This window comes from Carya illinoinensis, chromosome 16 (genome assembly GCF_018687715.1).
Source record: "Carya illinoinensis cultivar Pawnee chromosome 16, C.illinoinensisPawnee_v1, whole genome shotgun sequence".
Classification (NCBI taxonomy): Eukaryota; Viridiplantae; Streptophyta; class Magnoliopsida; order Fagales; family Juglandaceae; genus Carya; species Carya illinoinensis.
In genome coordinates, this window is record NC_056767.1 from 2427265 (window position 1) to 2442093 (window position 14829).

Sequence of the window (14829 nt, forward strand, 5' to 3'; positions counted from 1 at the left end):
ATGAACTAAAATGGAGAAAAGTTTAATTAATGACATATTATCTTGTTATCTTGTGCTGATATGGTCCATTTTTCATACCAAATAAGAGACTATATTCAGCAATAATATCTAAATATATATGATTAATAATTTTATTTGGTATTGAGATGTTTGCCACCAACATTCACTATTAGTTTAAACTTATTGTGCATGGTTAGTGCAACTATTGAATATATATATTTATATATATATATATATACACATATTATTCCTTTGAGATTAATCGCAGATGAACTTATATATCCATTTTCTCTTTGTACCCAGATATTTAATTAATAAGATATATACCTTATACATAAAAGACATTAGGAAACTGGCCTTTTAATTAGACTAGGAGAAATGTCCCTTTGATGAAAAATACACTACAATGTCGAAGTCCCTGGGTTTGATTTAACGTGGTACCATGGATTAAGAATTTGAGAGAGAGAGAGAGAGAGAGAGAGAGAGAGAGAGAGAGAGAGAGATAACTGTAAAGCTAGGGTCATTGGATCAATACAAATACATAGGCTTAATGTGTCGTGTAAAACCAACAAAAGTGACTTGCCATCCACAACCCTAAACCAACCCCTCTCCCCCCCAACTTTCTTATTCTGTTGGTACTCATTTCTTCTACTCCTTTATATCTTCCTGTGGACTTCTCTTTTGGTGTATTTGATGTCACAGAATTCTAAAAGCTATTCTGGTGGCACCCACAAAGCCCGCCCTGAAGCTGCTGCCATGGAGGATTCTGCAGCCGGTTCTAGTGACGATAACAAAAGTAATACTACTTGTCCCCGAGGACACTGGAGGCCCGCTGAGGATGAACAACTCCGGCAACTGGTGGAACAATATGGAGCTCAAAACTGGAACTCGATTGCAGAGAAGCTTCAAGGAAGATCAGGTATAATTAATATATACTCATGAGATTAACCTCTCTCTCTCGGGATCTTGGATTTTACTTGATTAGAGTTTCAAAGTTTGGGATTGAATTTTCTCTGGACAAACCTTGATATCCTAATCTGATCTAAGTGCTTAATTTAGGAGCTATGTGGTACACCCTAGCTACATGATCATGAGACTTAAAACAATTAGAAAATCTCTCTCTGTCTCTCTCTGAAGTATATATATATATAACTAATGAGTTCTCTCTCTCTCTTTTGTTCATAAAAATTCAGGGAAGAGCTGCAGATTGAGGTGGTTCAATCAACTTGATCCCAGAATCAATAGACGGCCATTTACGGAAGAGGAAGAAGAAAGACTTCTTGCAGCTCATCGCATTCATGGAAATAAGTGGGCTCTCATAGCAAGGCTATTCCCTGGTCGAACGGATAATGCTGTGAAGAATCACTGGCATGTGATCATGGCGAGAAAGCAAAGAGAACAATCCAAGATATGCGGAAAGAGAACCTATCAAGACGTTTACGACGACTCCAACACCTCTAGTACTACCTTTCGTGAAAGGAAAACACTATGCCAGTACTTGGGGGAATTTAGCTCAAAAGTTGGGTCGAGTGGTACTGAGAGCAGCAGATTCTTTGAATTCCGAAACCCAAATAAAGAAATTAGGTCGATAGTCTCGGATTCACCTTCCAGTTGTTTGCTTTCTTGGAACTTCGCCTCGATGGGAACAGTAGAAAGCAACTCATCTTCGATGGATTTTCTCACAAGAGAAGGAAGAGATCACTACTTCAAATCCAATTCTAGAGACCATTGCATTTCTGATCAGTACTACTCAAATAGTTCAGATAAATATCTTTATAGATATCATCCAAATTCTTCTGTTTATGGCAGTAACTACAGGCGGAGTTGCACTAAATTTGGACTTCCAAACTACACCATGGTTGTTCCTGGTCCCTTTGGCTACCTTAACCTTGGAGATGATTATGAACCCAATGGAAGGATGATCGAGAGAGATGAGTTAATGAGTTTTTGCGATAACTCACCCACTTTAGAGAAGTTGAAGGCAACCGCAGATCATCAGCAAAAGGTCAAAGGAGATATTGAATCCATTGAAGCCAAGGAAATTCCCTTCATTGATTTTCTTGGTGTGGGAATCACTTCTTGATCATTAGCTTAAAACAGCCTTTTTTATTTATCTTTTTATGGTATTTATAATAATATTTATGCATGGTTCAGTTTCATTTCTCAGCTTATGATATTTATATGTAGTTTCCTAGTCATTTTCTACTCACACTTAACACTGCCACATTTGAGGTTTACAAGCTAGCTGCAGGTATCATGCACCTTATTAAATATGGAGATTAGGGCGCCATTTCAAGCATATTTTCTTTTAGGTGAGAGGTTAGTACTTATATACAGTCTCTAGGCGTTAGAGATTTGAAGAATCCTAGCTACTTTTTTCAATAAAAATCATTGAATTTGTCAGCTCATTTTCTTGTTCTATCTTAATCATTGCATCAATAATGTACGTGTAACAGAAGGAAGGATATAATTTTTGTCCTAATAATTTTATAGTCGTGGAAGGAAGTTGAAAGAACAATATAATTATTGCTTGTGGCAGGCATGATTCGGAGATTGCGTTGGAAATTTCTATCTAGCTTTCTGTTAAATCCCCTTGAACATGATGCAATCTTCACCTGCATTTATAGTCATTATTCTTGTTCGAAGTTCCCCAGCTTTAAGCTTTGGCTGATGGCTAAGAACTGGTTGCAAATTATGTTGAGAAGGGCATTCTACATTGCATGTGGACAAGAATCTAGGCATGTTTATAAAGAATGAGTAATTATCTCTTAATGAACCGGTTTTATAAGATGAGTTAGGTCCACGAATTTCTGCACGGTATCAGAACCAACCACAGGACAAATGACAAAATAGGGGCCTACATTTCTAATCCCTTGACAAGAATCAACAAAAATATTAGCTTGTACCTGAGGGAGAGTATTGAGAAGGGTATCCCACATTACTTGTGGATAAGAATTTGGGCATGTTTATAAGAAATGAGCAACCTTATATTTTTTAATCGATTTTACAAGATGAATTAGATCCACAGATTTCTTCAAATTAAAAAGCATCAGGGTAGAATAATTAACGGCTTGTAATTCAAATGCAAGCAGCTTTAATTAGGTGAAGATATACTTATATTTGCTGCAGAATTATCAAGTTTACCAGCTATCACAAGAAACAACTACCACTATTTATTTATTTATTTTTTTAATTTATAAGAAGCCCATCATGATCAAGAAATGGTCAATTACTACATGATAGCAAACATTGACATTATAACTGTAAGGTTATTTAATTTATTGCCTGATCAGGATTTTTTTTTTCTAGCATTTCAAGGTCATGAGTTTCAACTCATTCAATGTGTGCTCGATATATAATTAATATTAAGGGCTAGCGGTTAACGTATCGTATAAATCATTCTGGAACCTAATGAAGAAATTAAAGTCAAAGCATGAAAAGCCAACCATTTTAGCATGAGTCTTTTATGCTATATTAAAAATTTCTGTGCTAAACGAAGTCGATCGATCGGTCATATTTTCACATTAACGAATGAGTAAAGCTTAATTGCTTGCTGCCACGTTGCTTTCCGATTGTTTTCCTTCGAGATGTTGCAATATACATATAGTACTATCATGGCCCCATGATGATGCATACGACATAGCTAGCTAGCCTATTACAAAATTGGCTCATCAACAACATGAGTCTCTCAAAAGAAAAGGATGATCAATTTCTCAACAAAAGACTTTGAATAAGAGAAGTTCTGTTATAGTCACACAAATAGATCTCTAAACTTATAAACTGACATGATGTTTTTATATGATACGTTAAATTTGCTTTATAATAAAAGTTGTTTTATGATCTAATGTCGTACCATATGATCAAGGCGGCCATGCCAATTTTTAAATTTGTTTTTGTGAGATATTTTTTTTTTAAGCTAAAATATTTCTCTTTCAACAATAGACATGCAAACGTATATACGTGTGTGTATATATATATTTATATATAAAAAAATCTATTCATCATTTTAATTCTTATATTTCTCTAATCATCTTATAATGTGGTATTAGATGATAGATTTATAAGTGAAATATAATAAATAATTTTTAATTATCTAATGCTACATCATAAGATGATAAGATGATAATAAAAATTAAAATGATGAATAATATTACTCTTTATATATATATATATATATATATATATAAAAGGTCGGCAAATCCAGTGTTTGGCCGGCTGCTGTTGCTGTTCTCCCCATGGTTTATTAATGTGTGGGTGCATGTGTGAGTAATTTTCATATATATAAATATATATACATATATATATATATATATATTTATATATATTCTGTTTTCCTTTCAAGGCATCTTTGTCATTGATGGATGGCTTGATGCGCGCAATTGCCCAAAGAATTTAAAGAAAGGGACACTTACCCAAGAAACGTACGACGTTTAGCCTTTATGTCGGCGATTTTCTTCAAATGCCATATATATTCATTGTATATATGGCCGCCATATTTGAATACATGAAGAAAAAAAGAGGTCAAAAAGGGTTGAGTGAACGTTTTTGTCAATTGATTAATCACACGTACGTGTCTTAATTATTTAATTAATTACAGTTTGTTTCCCTTCAATTTTTTAATTAACCTAAAAAACGAATTCGAGCGGCCTGAAGCTAGCATTTATATATAAGACAAAGCGTACTACACAATCTATTGAATATGATGCGTTTTTCTCGTCACCATGGTAAGACAAATCAACATGATTTATGTATTGTAATATTAAAAGGATCATCATCACTTTTCAACTTTGATGCACAATTTTTTTAACAAAAATGAGTTCGACCCGGCCTAAATATTATCAATCGATCCTCACTTTTGATGAACGAATACCTCGTGCAAGTAGAAAATTTTAAAAATAACAAAAAGTCAATATTTCTTTTTATAAATGCATAACAATCATGACGATTCGCAAAGCTATTGATCATGTAGCCAAAATTTCACCATATGGGAGTTGATAAAACTAATTTCAACAATGGGAGGAAAACAAATTTGAGCATTAGCAAGCCTTGAAGTACCGTCTAAGATGCATGCATATCCACGACGGTGCATGGTTTTCACATTCTTTATCCCTCGGATAGCACAGCACAAAGATTGGTTAATGCGACTCGAAGGCACGCCGTTGTTGATGGCATTCATGGAACCGTACGTGGATCTAAACCCAAGGAAGAAAAATGCAAAAGAAAAGTGGGAAATTGAAAGAAAGAGGAAAATGAGGGGAGGGATCGAGAAAAGAGGATTTGGCTTTCTAATCCATTGAGACACCTATAATCCTGTAGTCAAGTTAATTTTTTTCTTGTTTTTCTTATCCCTTATGGTCTAGAGGTAAAAAGAAATTCTATTTATAAACCAGCATGTAAAGTACTCTCTATACTGTTGACATGAATAATGTAAAGAGCGTATTCTTCACACTGACTCATAAGTAGCTCAATTATTCTAATATTAACCATCCTCTCTTTGACCTCCCCCAACCACTAAAAATTGACTCATTGAATTTGAAACTAAGGAAACAATTTAAATTGGATTTTGACTTCAATTTAGCCCAACATCGATCTCATCCAAGCATACTTCCTAGGCCTATGTTTGGGTTTGTCCAATGGGCTGCCCGGCCCTTAGGTCTCCCCTAATGTTTAGGGTCAACGTCTCCGTCTCCTTTTTCTAGAAGCATCATCCATGGGCTATTAAAGTCGTTGATCATTAGTCTTTTTAATTATTAACTACACCTAATAAAGCATGCAATTAACTATTATTGTCAACATCCGTTGCATAATAAAATATAAGTAATATTATATATAATTATTTTTATATATTTTATTAATGTAATTAATTATATTAATTTTTTTAATATTTAACTAATTATATATATGAATATATAATAAAATATATAAAAGTAACTGTATATAAATTTTTTTATAAAAAATTATGTCTCAATGCTTCTGAGAGCCAATTTGATCTCTATGAGAAGCCATGTGATGTTGACACGTTCGCAACATATAACAATTATATTTCAAGAATTATAAGAGTTTTAAATTTGAAATATATTGAACATTTGGATTATGGTATATAAATATATATACATACATATATTATATTTATATTTTAATCTCATCTCACTATACTATCGTGACACTATTCATAACTCTTTGAAGGAGGGTTTTTTTACTATCAATAGGTAATGATGTCAGACCATGCGTCGTAATGAAAGAAAAATAAGATATGAGTATAGTATGTAGTATAACTCAAATAATTATTTTATGTCAAATTAGCTTTATAGTAAATAAAAATACTCTTAAGCCTCTGCGACATTGGTATCGATTACTTTCGTATGAAACTTTAGTTGCAATATATAATTAAAATGTACATGATCAATAATTAAAATCTAAAAATCACGTTAACTATAGTGTTCTCAAAAATCGAAAACTAAGACAAAATAGAATATAAAGCAAATTTTTTGTTATTTTAATATAAGATTAATAAAACTATGAACACATTATAAAGTTAAAAATAATGGAACGAGAGATGAGTTCGTAGATTAAGAGTTGACAAATGACAATGTACATTAATTACTAAGCAACAAAGAAATTAAGAACAAAAATTAAATTTCCTTTTGATTGTACAGTACAGAAAAGATGAGATGTTTTGTTAAAAATTAAATAAAATATTATTATAATAAAATTTTTTAATATTAATTTTATTTTAAAATTTTAAAAATTAAATTATTTATTATATTTTATATAAAAATTTTAAAAAATTATAATAATTAAATAAAATAAAATAGTTTAAATTTTGTCAGCTAAATCACCCATAAATGCCAAGCTCCAAGTTGTACATGTAACATACTATTATTTAATTCATTTCTGATTAACCATCATCGAAAGATGCACCTCTTCTAACAAAAAGGACATAAATCCGACTGCTTAATATTTATCAATCTATTTTTTTCTATCTTATCATTTCGACTTTTCTTTTTTTCAATCGGGATTACAAATATAGAAAGAAAAACAAATCACAAAACCAAATTCCTAAAAAATAAATAGAGACTATATATAAATGAAGAGTTTTATAATATATAAGTGAATTTACATACCAATTTGTATATCAATATTTCCTTCATATTTAAAATTTAAATTGATACTATTCCTATTAAAATATGACTTTCTGATCAATTACGTTAGATAAGTATGCGTATTAGTACACATAATCGCTTATGATCAGATTTTTCCATAAATGAGAAGTGTTATAAATATAAAGAAATTATACAAAAGTAAATTCATAAAGAAACGTTACTTCATGTGATTTGTTAGATCTATTTTATAGTAAAAATAACTTTATAATTTAATATATCACATCAAGTCACGTCATTTTGTAGGTTTACAAAATTATTATGAATTTTTTAAAATTATAAAGGAAACGATTATTTTGTTTAAAATTATAAAATAAAATAAAAAATTCCCCAATCCGTTCGCTTAATTATTTGGTAGTCCATGGTAACACAATAGACAGTTACGAAAACATATGCATTTGTTTAATGTAAGTAGCACAAGTTTTAACTTTTATCCAAAGCATCTCAAGTTTTGTACAATATTATTACATTAGTTAAAGCGACATGATTCATGTATATAGAAAGCTCTTCAATTGGTGGAGTATATATAATGAAAAATGCTAGTACGTCATCTGAGTTTGTCACATCACATTAATTTAATGATTAAAAAAGTAACTTTTAATGTATTTTATATTTTTAAAAATATTTAAATATGTTAAAAAATTATGAAAAAGAAAAGAATAAAAAAATAAAAAATTTAAATTTATTTTAGGCGGAACGGCACGCTGCAATCATTGCTAGGTGGCAGCCTAACATTACTCATATATATATATATATATATATATTTATAATATATTAGACAGAGATAATTTCGAGGCTCAGGAAAACGATTTTAGATATATTACCAAACTTTACACAGTACAGCTTTGCACTAATAGTAGGGAAACTTGCTTAAACAACAATTGAGAGGTGTTTAAAAAAAAATAAAAAGGTAACCCATTATTGATTTTTGAATTAATAGTAATTATCATGCCATGCATAAGTTAGCTGTTATTACGAAGTGAATGTGTAGTTACATCTAATATAGTGTTTACACCACATAATTTTATTTAAAAAATAAATTTTAATATCTAAATTTTACAAATTAAATCTTATTATTTGATTTTGTACTGATCCACGCATGATTTGAGAATAGAATAATTATGAAATTAATTAGTATTCATGCCTTTTATAGCATTCAAAGTTTTATTTTAGAGTGATCATGGGGAACAATTTATAGACACATGACCTTCCCAACAACTCCATCCAAGAAAGTAATCGCCATGGATATGGAGCAAGAAGACATGCAATTTCTTGGTATCTTTGGTGTCTATAGAGAAGCCTACAAGATCATCTTCTCATGGCGGAAAATCTTTAGCCAGATTACTCTGGCCTTCGTCATCCCTCTATCTTTCATTTACTTGGTTCACATGGAAGTTTCAGATCTTCCCTTCTCGAGGATCATCCACCACGAGATAGTCCTGGACGAAACCAGAGCCGGAACTTCAAAACACAACAAGCTCTCAGATGTCGTCACCTCCGAATGGATCACTTTATGGATTTTCAAGGCTGGCTATTTCACTTTCCTCCTCATTTTCTCACTCCTCTCCACCTCCGCCGTCGTTTACACCATTCATTGCATGCATTTACATCGGCTGGCGTCTTAGCATGGCCAGCAGGGTTGGTTATGGGATTATCTGTTTGTTGTTGCTTTTCAAGTTGATGCTTTTCGGGCTTATAATTCAGACAGTGATATATTTTGTCTGCAAATCCTACCACCATGAAAACATTGACAAGTCGGCTCTCTCGGATCACCTTGAAGTTTATCTTGGAGAGTATGTTTCTCTGAAGGCCAAGGATGTTTAGCTCGAGCAGTTCAATGTTTGATCATTTTGGCTATGGATGTCAGACAAATAATGGTCTATAAATGTAATATTAGCTGTTGTCTGTTTTGTATCTACATCATCTTGGGAGTGTTGCATTCCACACTACAGAATTAATGGTTATTTGTGTTATTTTTCACATACATTGCATGAATATTTACCAAAATAAAAACAAAAACAAAAGCTAGTTTTAATTCTAATGTTGGAAACCAAAAAAAAAAACCAGTTTTAATTCTAATGTTGGGTTCAACCTTTTCTTTAGTCATTTGGAGCATGTCTTGAATAAGGGAGAATTTACTGCTGCTATTTGGAGGAAGGTTTCGGGGGAAGTAGGAGTTCCATTCCTTAGGCAGCAAAGCTGGAAAGATAGAGTCCACATTTGGTTTAATAGAGCTTCCCGAAACTCTCAATTGGGAACATTGTTGGGTTTGATTCCATGTTTAGTAGTGTGGAGTGTTGCGTACTCCGGCCGTCCAAAAATCACACAAGACGATATTTAAGTGGTTCAACAAATTGCCTACGTCCACTGAAATCTCTTTTATAGAACTTGTACGAGATTTACAAAAAAACTCTACAAATTTCTATCTCTTTCTCATCTACTCTCTTCCTCTCTATTTTCTTCTCCCACTGCCTCCCTCTGTAGATCAAAATTCTCCTATTTATAGGAGAAGTTTTCCTCAATAAGTTGCTAATTAATTTTAGTGCAGCAATTTGCTGTTGAAATTATGGGGTGGGTGCCTAATAAAACAAAGCACCGAACGGTGCACGTGCAGCCCTTCATACTTGGGTTGATTCAACATGGAGGTTGTGGAGAAGGAGATGTGTAGCCAGAATGGAGGGGAAATTGGAGAGTGATGAAGATGTCTGGCTGTCCATTAAGCATTGGGTGGGGGTTTTGAGTAAGAACATGACTGATATGAATCATTTAAATGAATCTGATGTTCGGATATTGAATAATCTGGAAGTGCCGATTGCTAATAAAAAGAATAAAGCTATGCAAGTGGTGAGATGGTTAAAACCGAGATAAGAGCGGTTGAAGCTCAATTTGGATGGGAGCTGCTTCGGGATCCAGGGCCGACTGGTGGTGGTGGTGGTATCCTTAGAGACTGTATAGGTTCTCTTATTTTCGATTTTTTTAATTTTTTAGTTCTTGTTCTAATAATGAAGCTGAATTGCTAGTGGAGCTGGAAGGTATAGATATTTGTAAACAATTGGATAAGGTCCTGAAAATGCACTTTATGGTATTTGTAGGAGCAGCTTTACTAGTTTATTGGAGGGAGTAGATTTTTCTATCAAGCATTTGGATAAAGAAGGGAATAAAGTGGCAGATGCTTTGACTTGGCAAAGTGCCATGGGGAGGAATAATTTGTTTACAAATAGTTCTCAGCTTCCTAGAACTATTCAAGGTTTGTATAGATTGGATAAGATGATAACAACTTATATTAGACATGTTTAGAGGGTTTATTGTTGGTTATAGCAGGGGGGTTGGTTTTCTTTTATTATTATTATTAGTTTGCTAAACTTGGAACTACTGGTTGGTTTCTGGATTACTTTGGGGAAAAATGTTGGTACGGAAAGATTTAGAGGTCTTTTATATTTGGATAGTTAGAGTTCTCCTTACATGAGGTGTTAGTTTTTGTTGGGTTGGGTCTTGCATTTATTAATCGAGTTGTTATTTATTATCATGGTATTTCTTTATCATAAGTGAAGGTTTTTTAATAAATTTAAGAGAAAATAACTCATGAACAAGTGACTTTCGTCTATTTAAAAAAAGAAAAATCCTTTTCTTTAGTCTTCTTTTGAGTCGTTGGCTGTTTTGTGGGAGTGGTCAATGCGTATGATATGGGTTTGGTTGACTTGAACCTTTGAAATTTGGAATCTGGTTGTTGGAATTGCGAAACCTAATTAGGAACCAGATGGGAAACTTCCTCCTTTGAAATTCTGTTCTCAAGACCAAGGTGAGCTTTATTTGATTAATTGGATAGAAAGGGAGGTTTGAGATACAAGGATTTCTAAACATTTATGCTCGTTTGATTACACAGTTTAGATGAGATAAGATATTTTATTGAAAATTGAATAAAATGTTATTATAATATAATATTTTAATATTAATTTTATTTTAAAATTTGAAAAATTTGAATTATTTATTATATTTTATTTAAAAATTTAAAATAATTATAATAATTATACGAGATAAAATAGGATGAGATAAGAATGATTGTGAAAACAAACGAGACACCCAAAAAAACAAACCATTGACAATGTAGATTAATTACTAAGCAACAAATTAGAAAGAACAAAAACTAAATGCCAAAGCTGCAAGTTGTATATATATATATATATATAACATGCTATTATTTAATTCATTTAGGATTAATCATCATCGACAGATCCGTCTTTGCTAATAAAAGCCAAAAGGATATAAATCTGCCTGCTTCATATGCTAATATTTATCATTTTTTTTTTTTTTTGGCCATTCGACTTTTCTTTGGCTTGGATTCTCCGAAATTTAAAATATATTCATATTGTTTAAATAAAGATTATAAAAAAAAAATTCTCAAAATCAAGTTTCTAAAAAATAAATAGAAACTATATATAAATGAAAAGAGTTATAAATTTAAAAAAATTACAACTCATATAAAAGTAATATTGTTCATATAATCTGTTAGATCTATTTTATGATAATAATAATTTTATAATTTAATATATAATAAATTACGTTATTTTATAAATTTATTTTTATATAATTTCTAATTTATCAATGAGATTATATATGGAAATAAAATTAGTGTTAAATAGAAGAAAAATCCCTAATTCGCTTATTTGGTAGTCCATGCTTAATGCTTTGAAACGATGACCCCAAAAAGTAACAAAAAAGAAAGTCAAGAAAACATATGCATTTGTTTAAAATGCGTACGTGGCACAAGTTTTATCCAAAGCATCTCAAGTTTTGTACAACATTATATTAGCGGGGTTAATCCGTCGCGTAATCATTTAAAAATAATAATAAATAAATAATTTATATAAAAAAATTAATTTTTAATAAAAATTTTATTTAATTTTTAAAATAATAATATAAAATTTACCTACTTTACGAATATATATAATATTATTTTTTACCTTTATAGAAATTGCCTCAATCGGTAGAATATATATAATATATGAGTTTTGTTACATACAAGCGCAGTTGCGCATTAATCTGTGTATCAACACTAATTTATTCATACTTAAAATTTAAATTAACACTGTTATTAATAAAATCTACTTTTTGATCAATCACATCATATTAATGCACATATTAATACACAATTATCCTTGCAACTATACTTTTCCATAATATATTAGACATAGATAAGTTCGAGATCAGGAAAACGATTTTAGATGCATTCAAGAAACTTTACACGGTATAGCTCTGCACTAATCGAAGGGACACTTGCTTAAACAAAAATTGAGAGGTGGTTTAAAAAAAATAAAAAAATGTAACCCGTCAGGGTAGTTGAGAGAAATTGATTTTTGAATTAATAGTAATTAATAGTAACCCACTTAAAATTAAGAAAAATCTTATTAAGAAGTTGATGTGTAGAGTACATCTAATAAATAAGTTATGTTATATACAATCATTTTTTACGTATTTTTTATACATTCTACTAATGTAATTGATTAAAATAATTATTTTATATTTAAAATATGATGCAGTCAATCAAATTATTGGAATGCATAAAAATAACTATATATAAAATTTTTATGAATAAAATGTTTACATGAGATAGTTTTATTTGAAAGGTAGATTTTAACACTTAAATTTTACAAATTAAATCTTACTATTTGATTGTGTACTAATCTACACGTTAATTTGAGAATAAAATAATTTTAAAATTAATTGATATTCACGCCTTTGATAACATTCAAAGTTTTATTTTAGAGTGATAAGAGGGAACAATTTATAGACACACCTTCCCAACATGAATGCTATGAAAATTGTATAAATATACTAATTGAACACTTTCTTTGTAATTTTCATTAATTGATTAAACACGAACCAATTTAATATCGAAGCGCCTCTCTTGTGAGACTGGGTCTTCGCCCATTAAAAAGACGCGGCATGACTTGACCTGGTTTGTTTGAAGGGTTGGAGTCTTTTGGGATCTGCAGAAAAGTCCAGGTTAATTTTCTATATCCCATCCCCAAGACCACTCTCTCTCTCCCTCAGGCCATTTCCAAATTCTCATCTCCAAGTCCAACAACAACAACAACTCCATCCAAGAGAGGAATCGCCATGGATATGGAGCAAGAAGACATGCAATTTCTTGGTATCTTTGGTGTCTATAGAGAAGCCTACAAGATCATCCTCTCATGGCGGAGAATCTTGAGCCAGATTACGCTGGCCTTCGTCATCCCTCTAGCTTTCATCTACTTGGTTCACATGGATGTCTCAGATCTTCTCTTCTCGAGGATCATCCACAACGAGATAGTCCTGGACGAAACCAGAGACGGAACTCCAAAATACAACAAGCTCTCAGATGTCGTCACCTCCGAATGGATCACTTTCTGGCTTTTCAAGGCTGCCTATTTTACTTTCCTCCTCATTTTCTCCCTCCTCTCCACCTCCGCCGTCGTTTACACCATTGCATGCATTTACACCGGCCGGGAAGTGACCTTCAAGAAGGTCATGAGCGTTGTACCAAAGGTCTGGAAACGGCTTATGGTCACTTTCATCTGCACTTTCATCGCCTTCTTCGTTTACAACATCGTGGCTTTTCTGATCACGATCGCGATCGCGATTACATTATTAGAATTCCTTGCTTCAGACAAATATTTTATCCCCACTTTCATAGCCGTGGGGATCTTATACTTGGTGGGATTTGTGTACATGACCATAGTTTGGCAGTTAGCCAGCGTCGTGACAGTTTTAGAAGACAGCTATGGAGTTCGGGCTATGCTGAAAAGCAAGGCGCTGTTGAAGGGGAAGATGTTGGTGGCCACGGTTATATTTTTCAAGCTTAATATTTCTCTTGCAATCATACAGATAGCATTTAGGAAGCTTGTTGTTCATGGCTGGCGTCTTGGCATGGCGAGCAGGCTTGGGTATGGGATTATCAGTTTGTTGTTGCTTTTCATGTTGCTGCTTTTCGGGCTTGTAATTCAGACAGTAATATATTTTGTCTGCAAATCCTACCACCATGAAAACATCGACAAGTCGACTCTCTCGGATCACCTTGAAGTCTATCTCGGAGAGTATGTTCCTTTGAAGGCCAAGGATGTTCAGCTCGAGCAGTTCGATGTTTGATCATTTTGGCTATGGATGTCAGACAAATAATGATCTATATATGCAATATTAGCATGGTTACTTGTGTTATTTTTCACATACATTGCATCAATATTTACCAAAACAAAAACAAAAACCAGTTTTAATTCTAATGTTTGGGTTCAACCTTTTCTCTAGTCTTCTTTTGAGTTGATGGCATGCTTTGTGGGAGTGGTCAATGCGTATGACATGGGGTTGGTTGACTTGAACCTTGAAATCTGTTTGTTGGAATTGAAAAACGTAATTAGGAACCAGATAGGAACCTTCCTTCCTTTGAAAGTCTTCTCAAGACCAAGATGGGCTTTACATGATTAGTTAGAAGCGGAGGTTTGAGATTTTTTTAATATATATATATATATTTTTTATATTCTAACATCTTTTATGGTTTAAAAAAATAAGAATCTCCGTATATTTAGATGCAGTTTGGATAATGAGATGAGATAAGACGATTTTAAATAAAAGTTAAAAATTGAATAAAATATTATTATAATATTACTTTTTAATATTATTATTGTTATGAGAT

At 32.1% G+C, this 14829-nt stretch overlaps 1 protein-coding gene across 1 annotated transcript; it reads left to right on the forward strand.

Annotated features, from left to right (window-relative positions):
• The first annotated feature begins 568 nt into the window (after positions 1-568).
• On the forward strand, positions 569-2408 carry LOC122298621 (transcription factor MYB15-like). Its single transcript, XM_043108452.1, has 2 exons — positions 569-919; positions 1194-2408. Exons 1-2 carry the CDS (start codon positions 694-696, stop codon positions 2081-2083), a joined length of 1116 nt encoding a protein of 371 aa, XP_042964386.1. The 5' UTR covers positions 569-693; the 3' UTR covers positions 2084-2408.
• Positions 2409-14829: the final 12421 nt, after the last annotated feature.

Bases quoted from the DNA above. Each gene is read 5' to 3' on its own strand.
- LOC122298621 (XM_043108452.1), top strand. From the start codon at position 694: ATGTCACAGAATTCTAAAAGCTATTCTGGTGGCACCCACAAAGCCCGC. The intron at 920-1,193 runs GTATAATTAATA...ATAAAAATTCAG, and splicing joins GAAGCTTCAAGGAAGATCAG to GGAAGAGCTGCAGATTGAGG.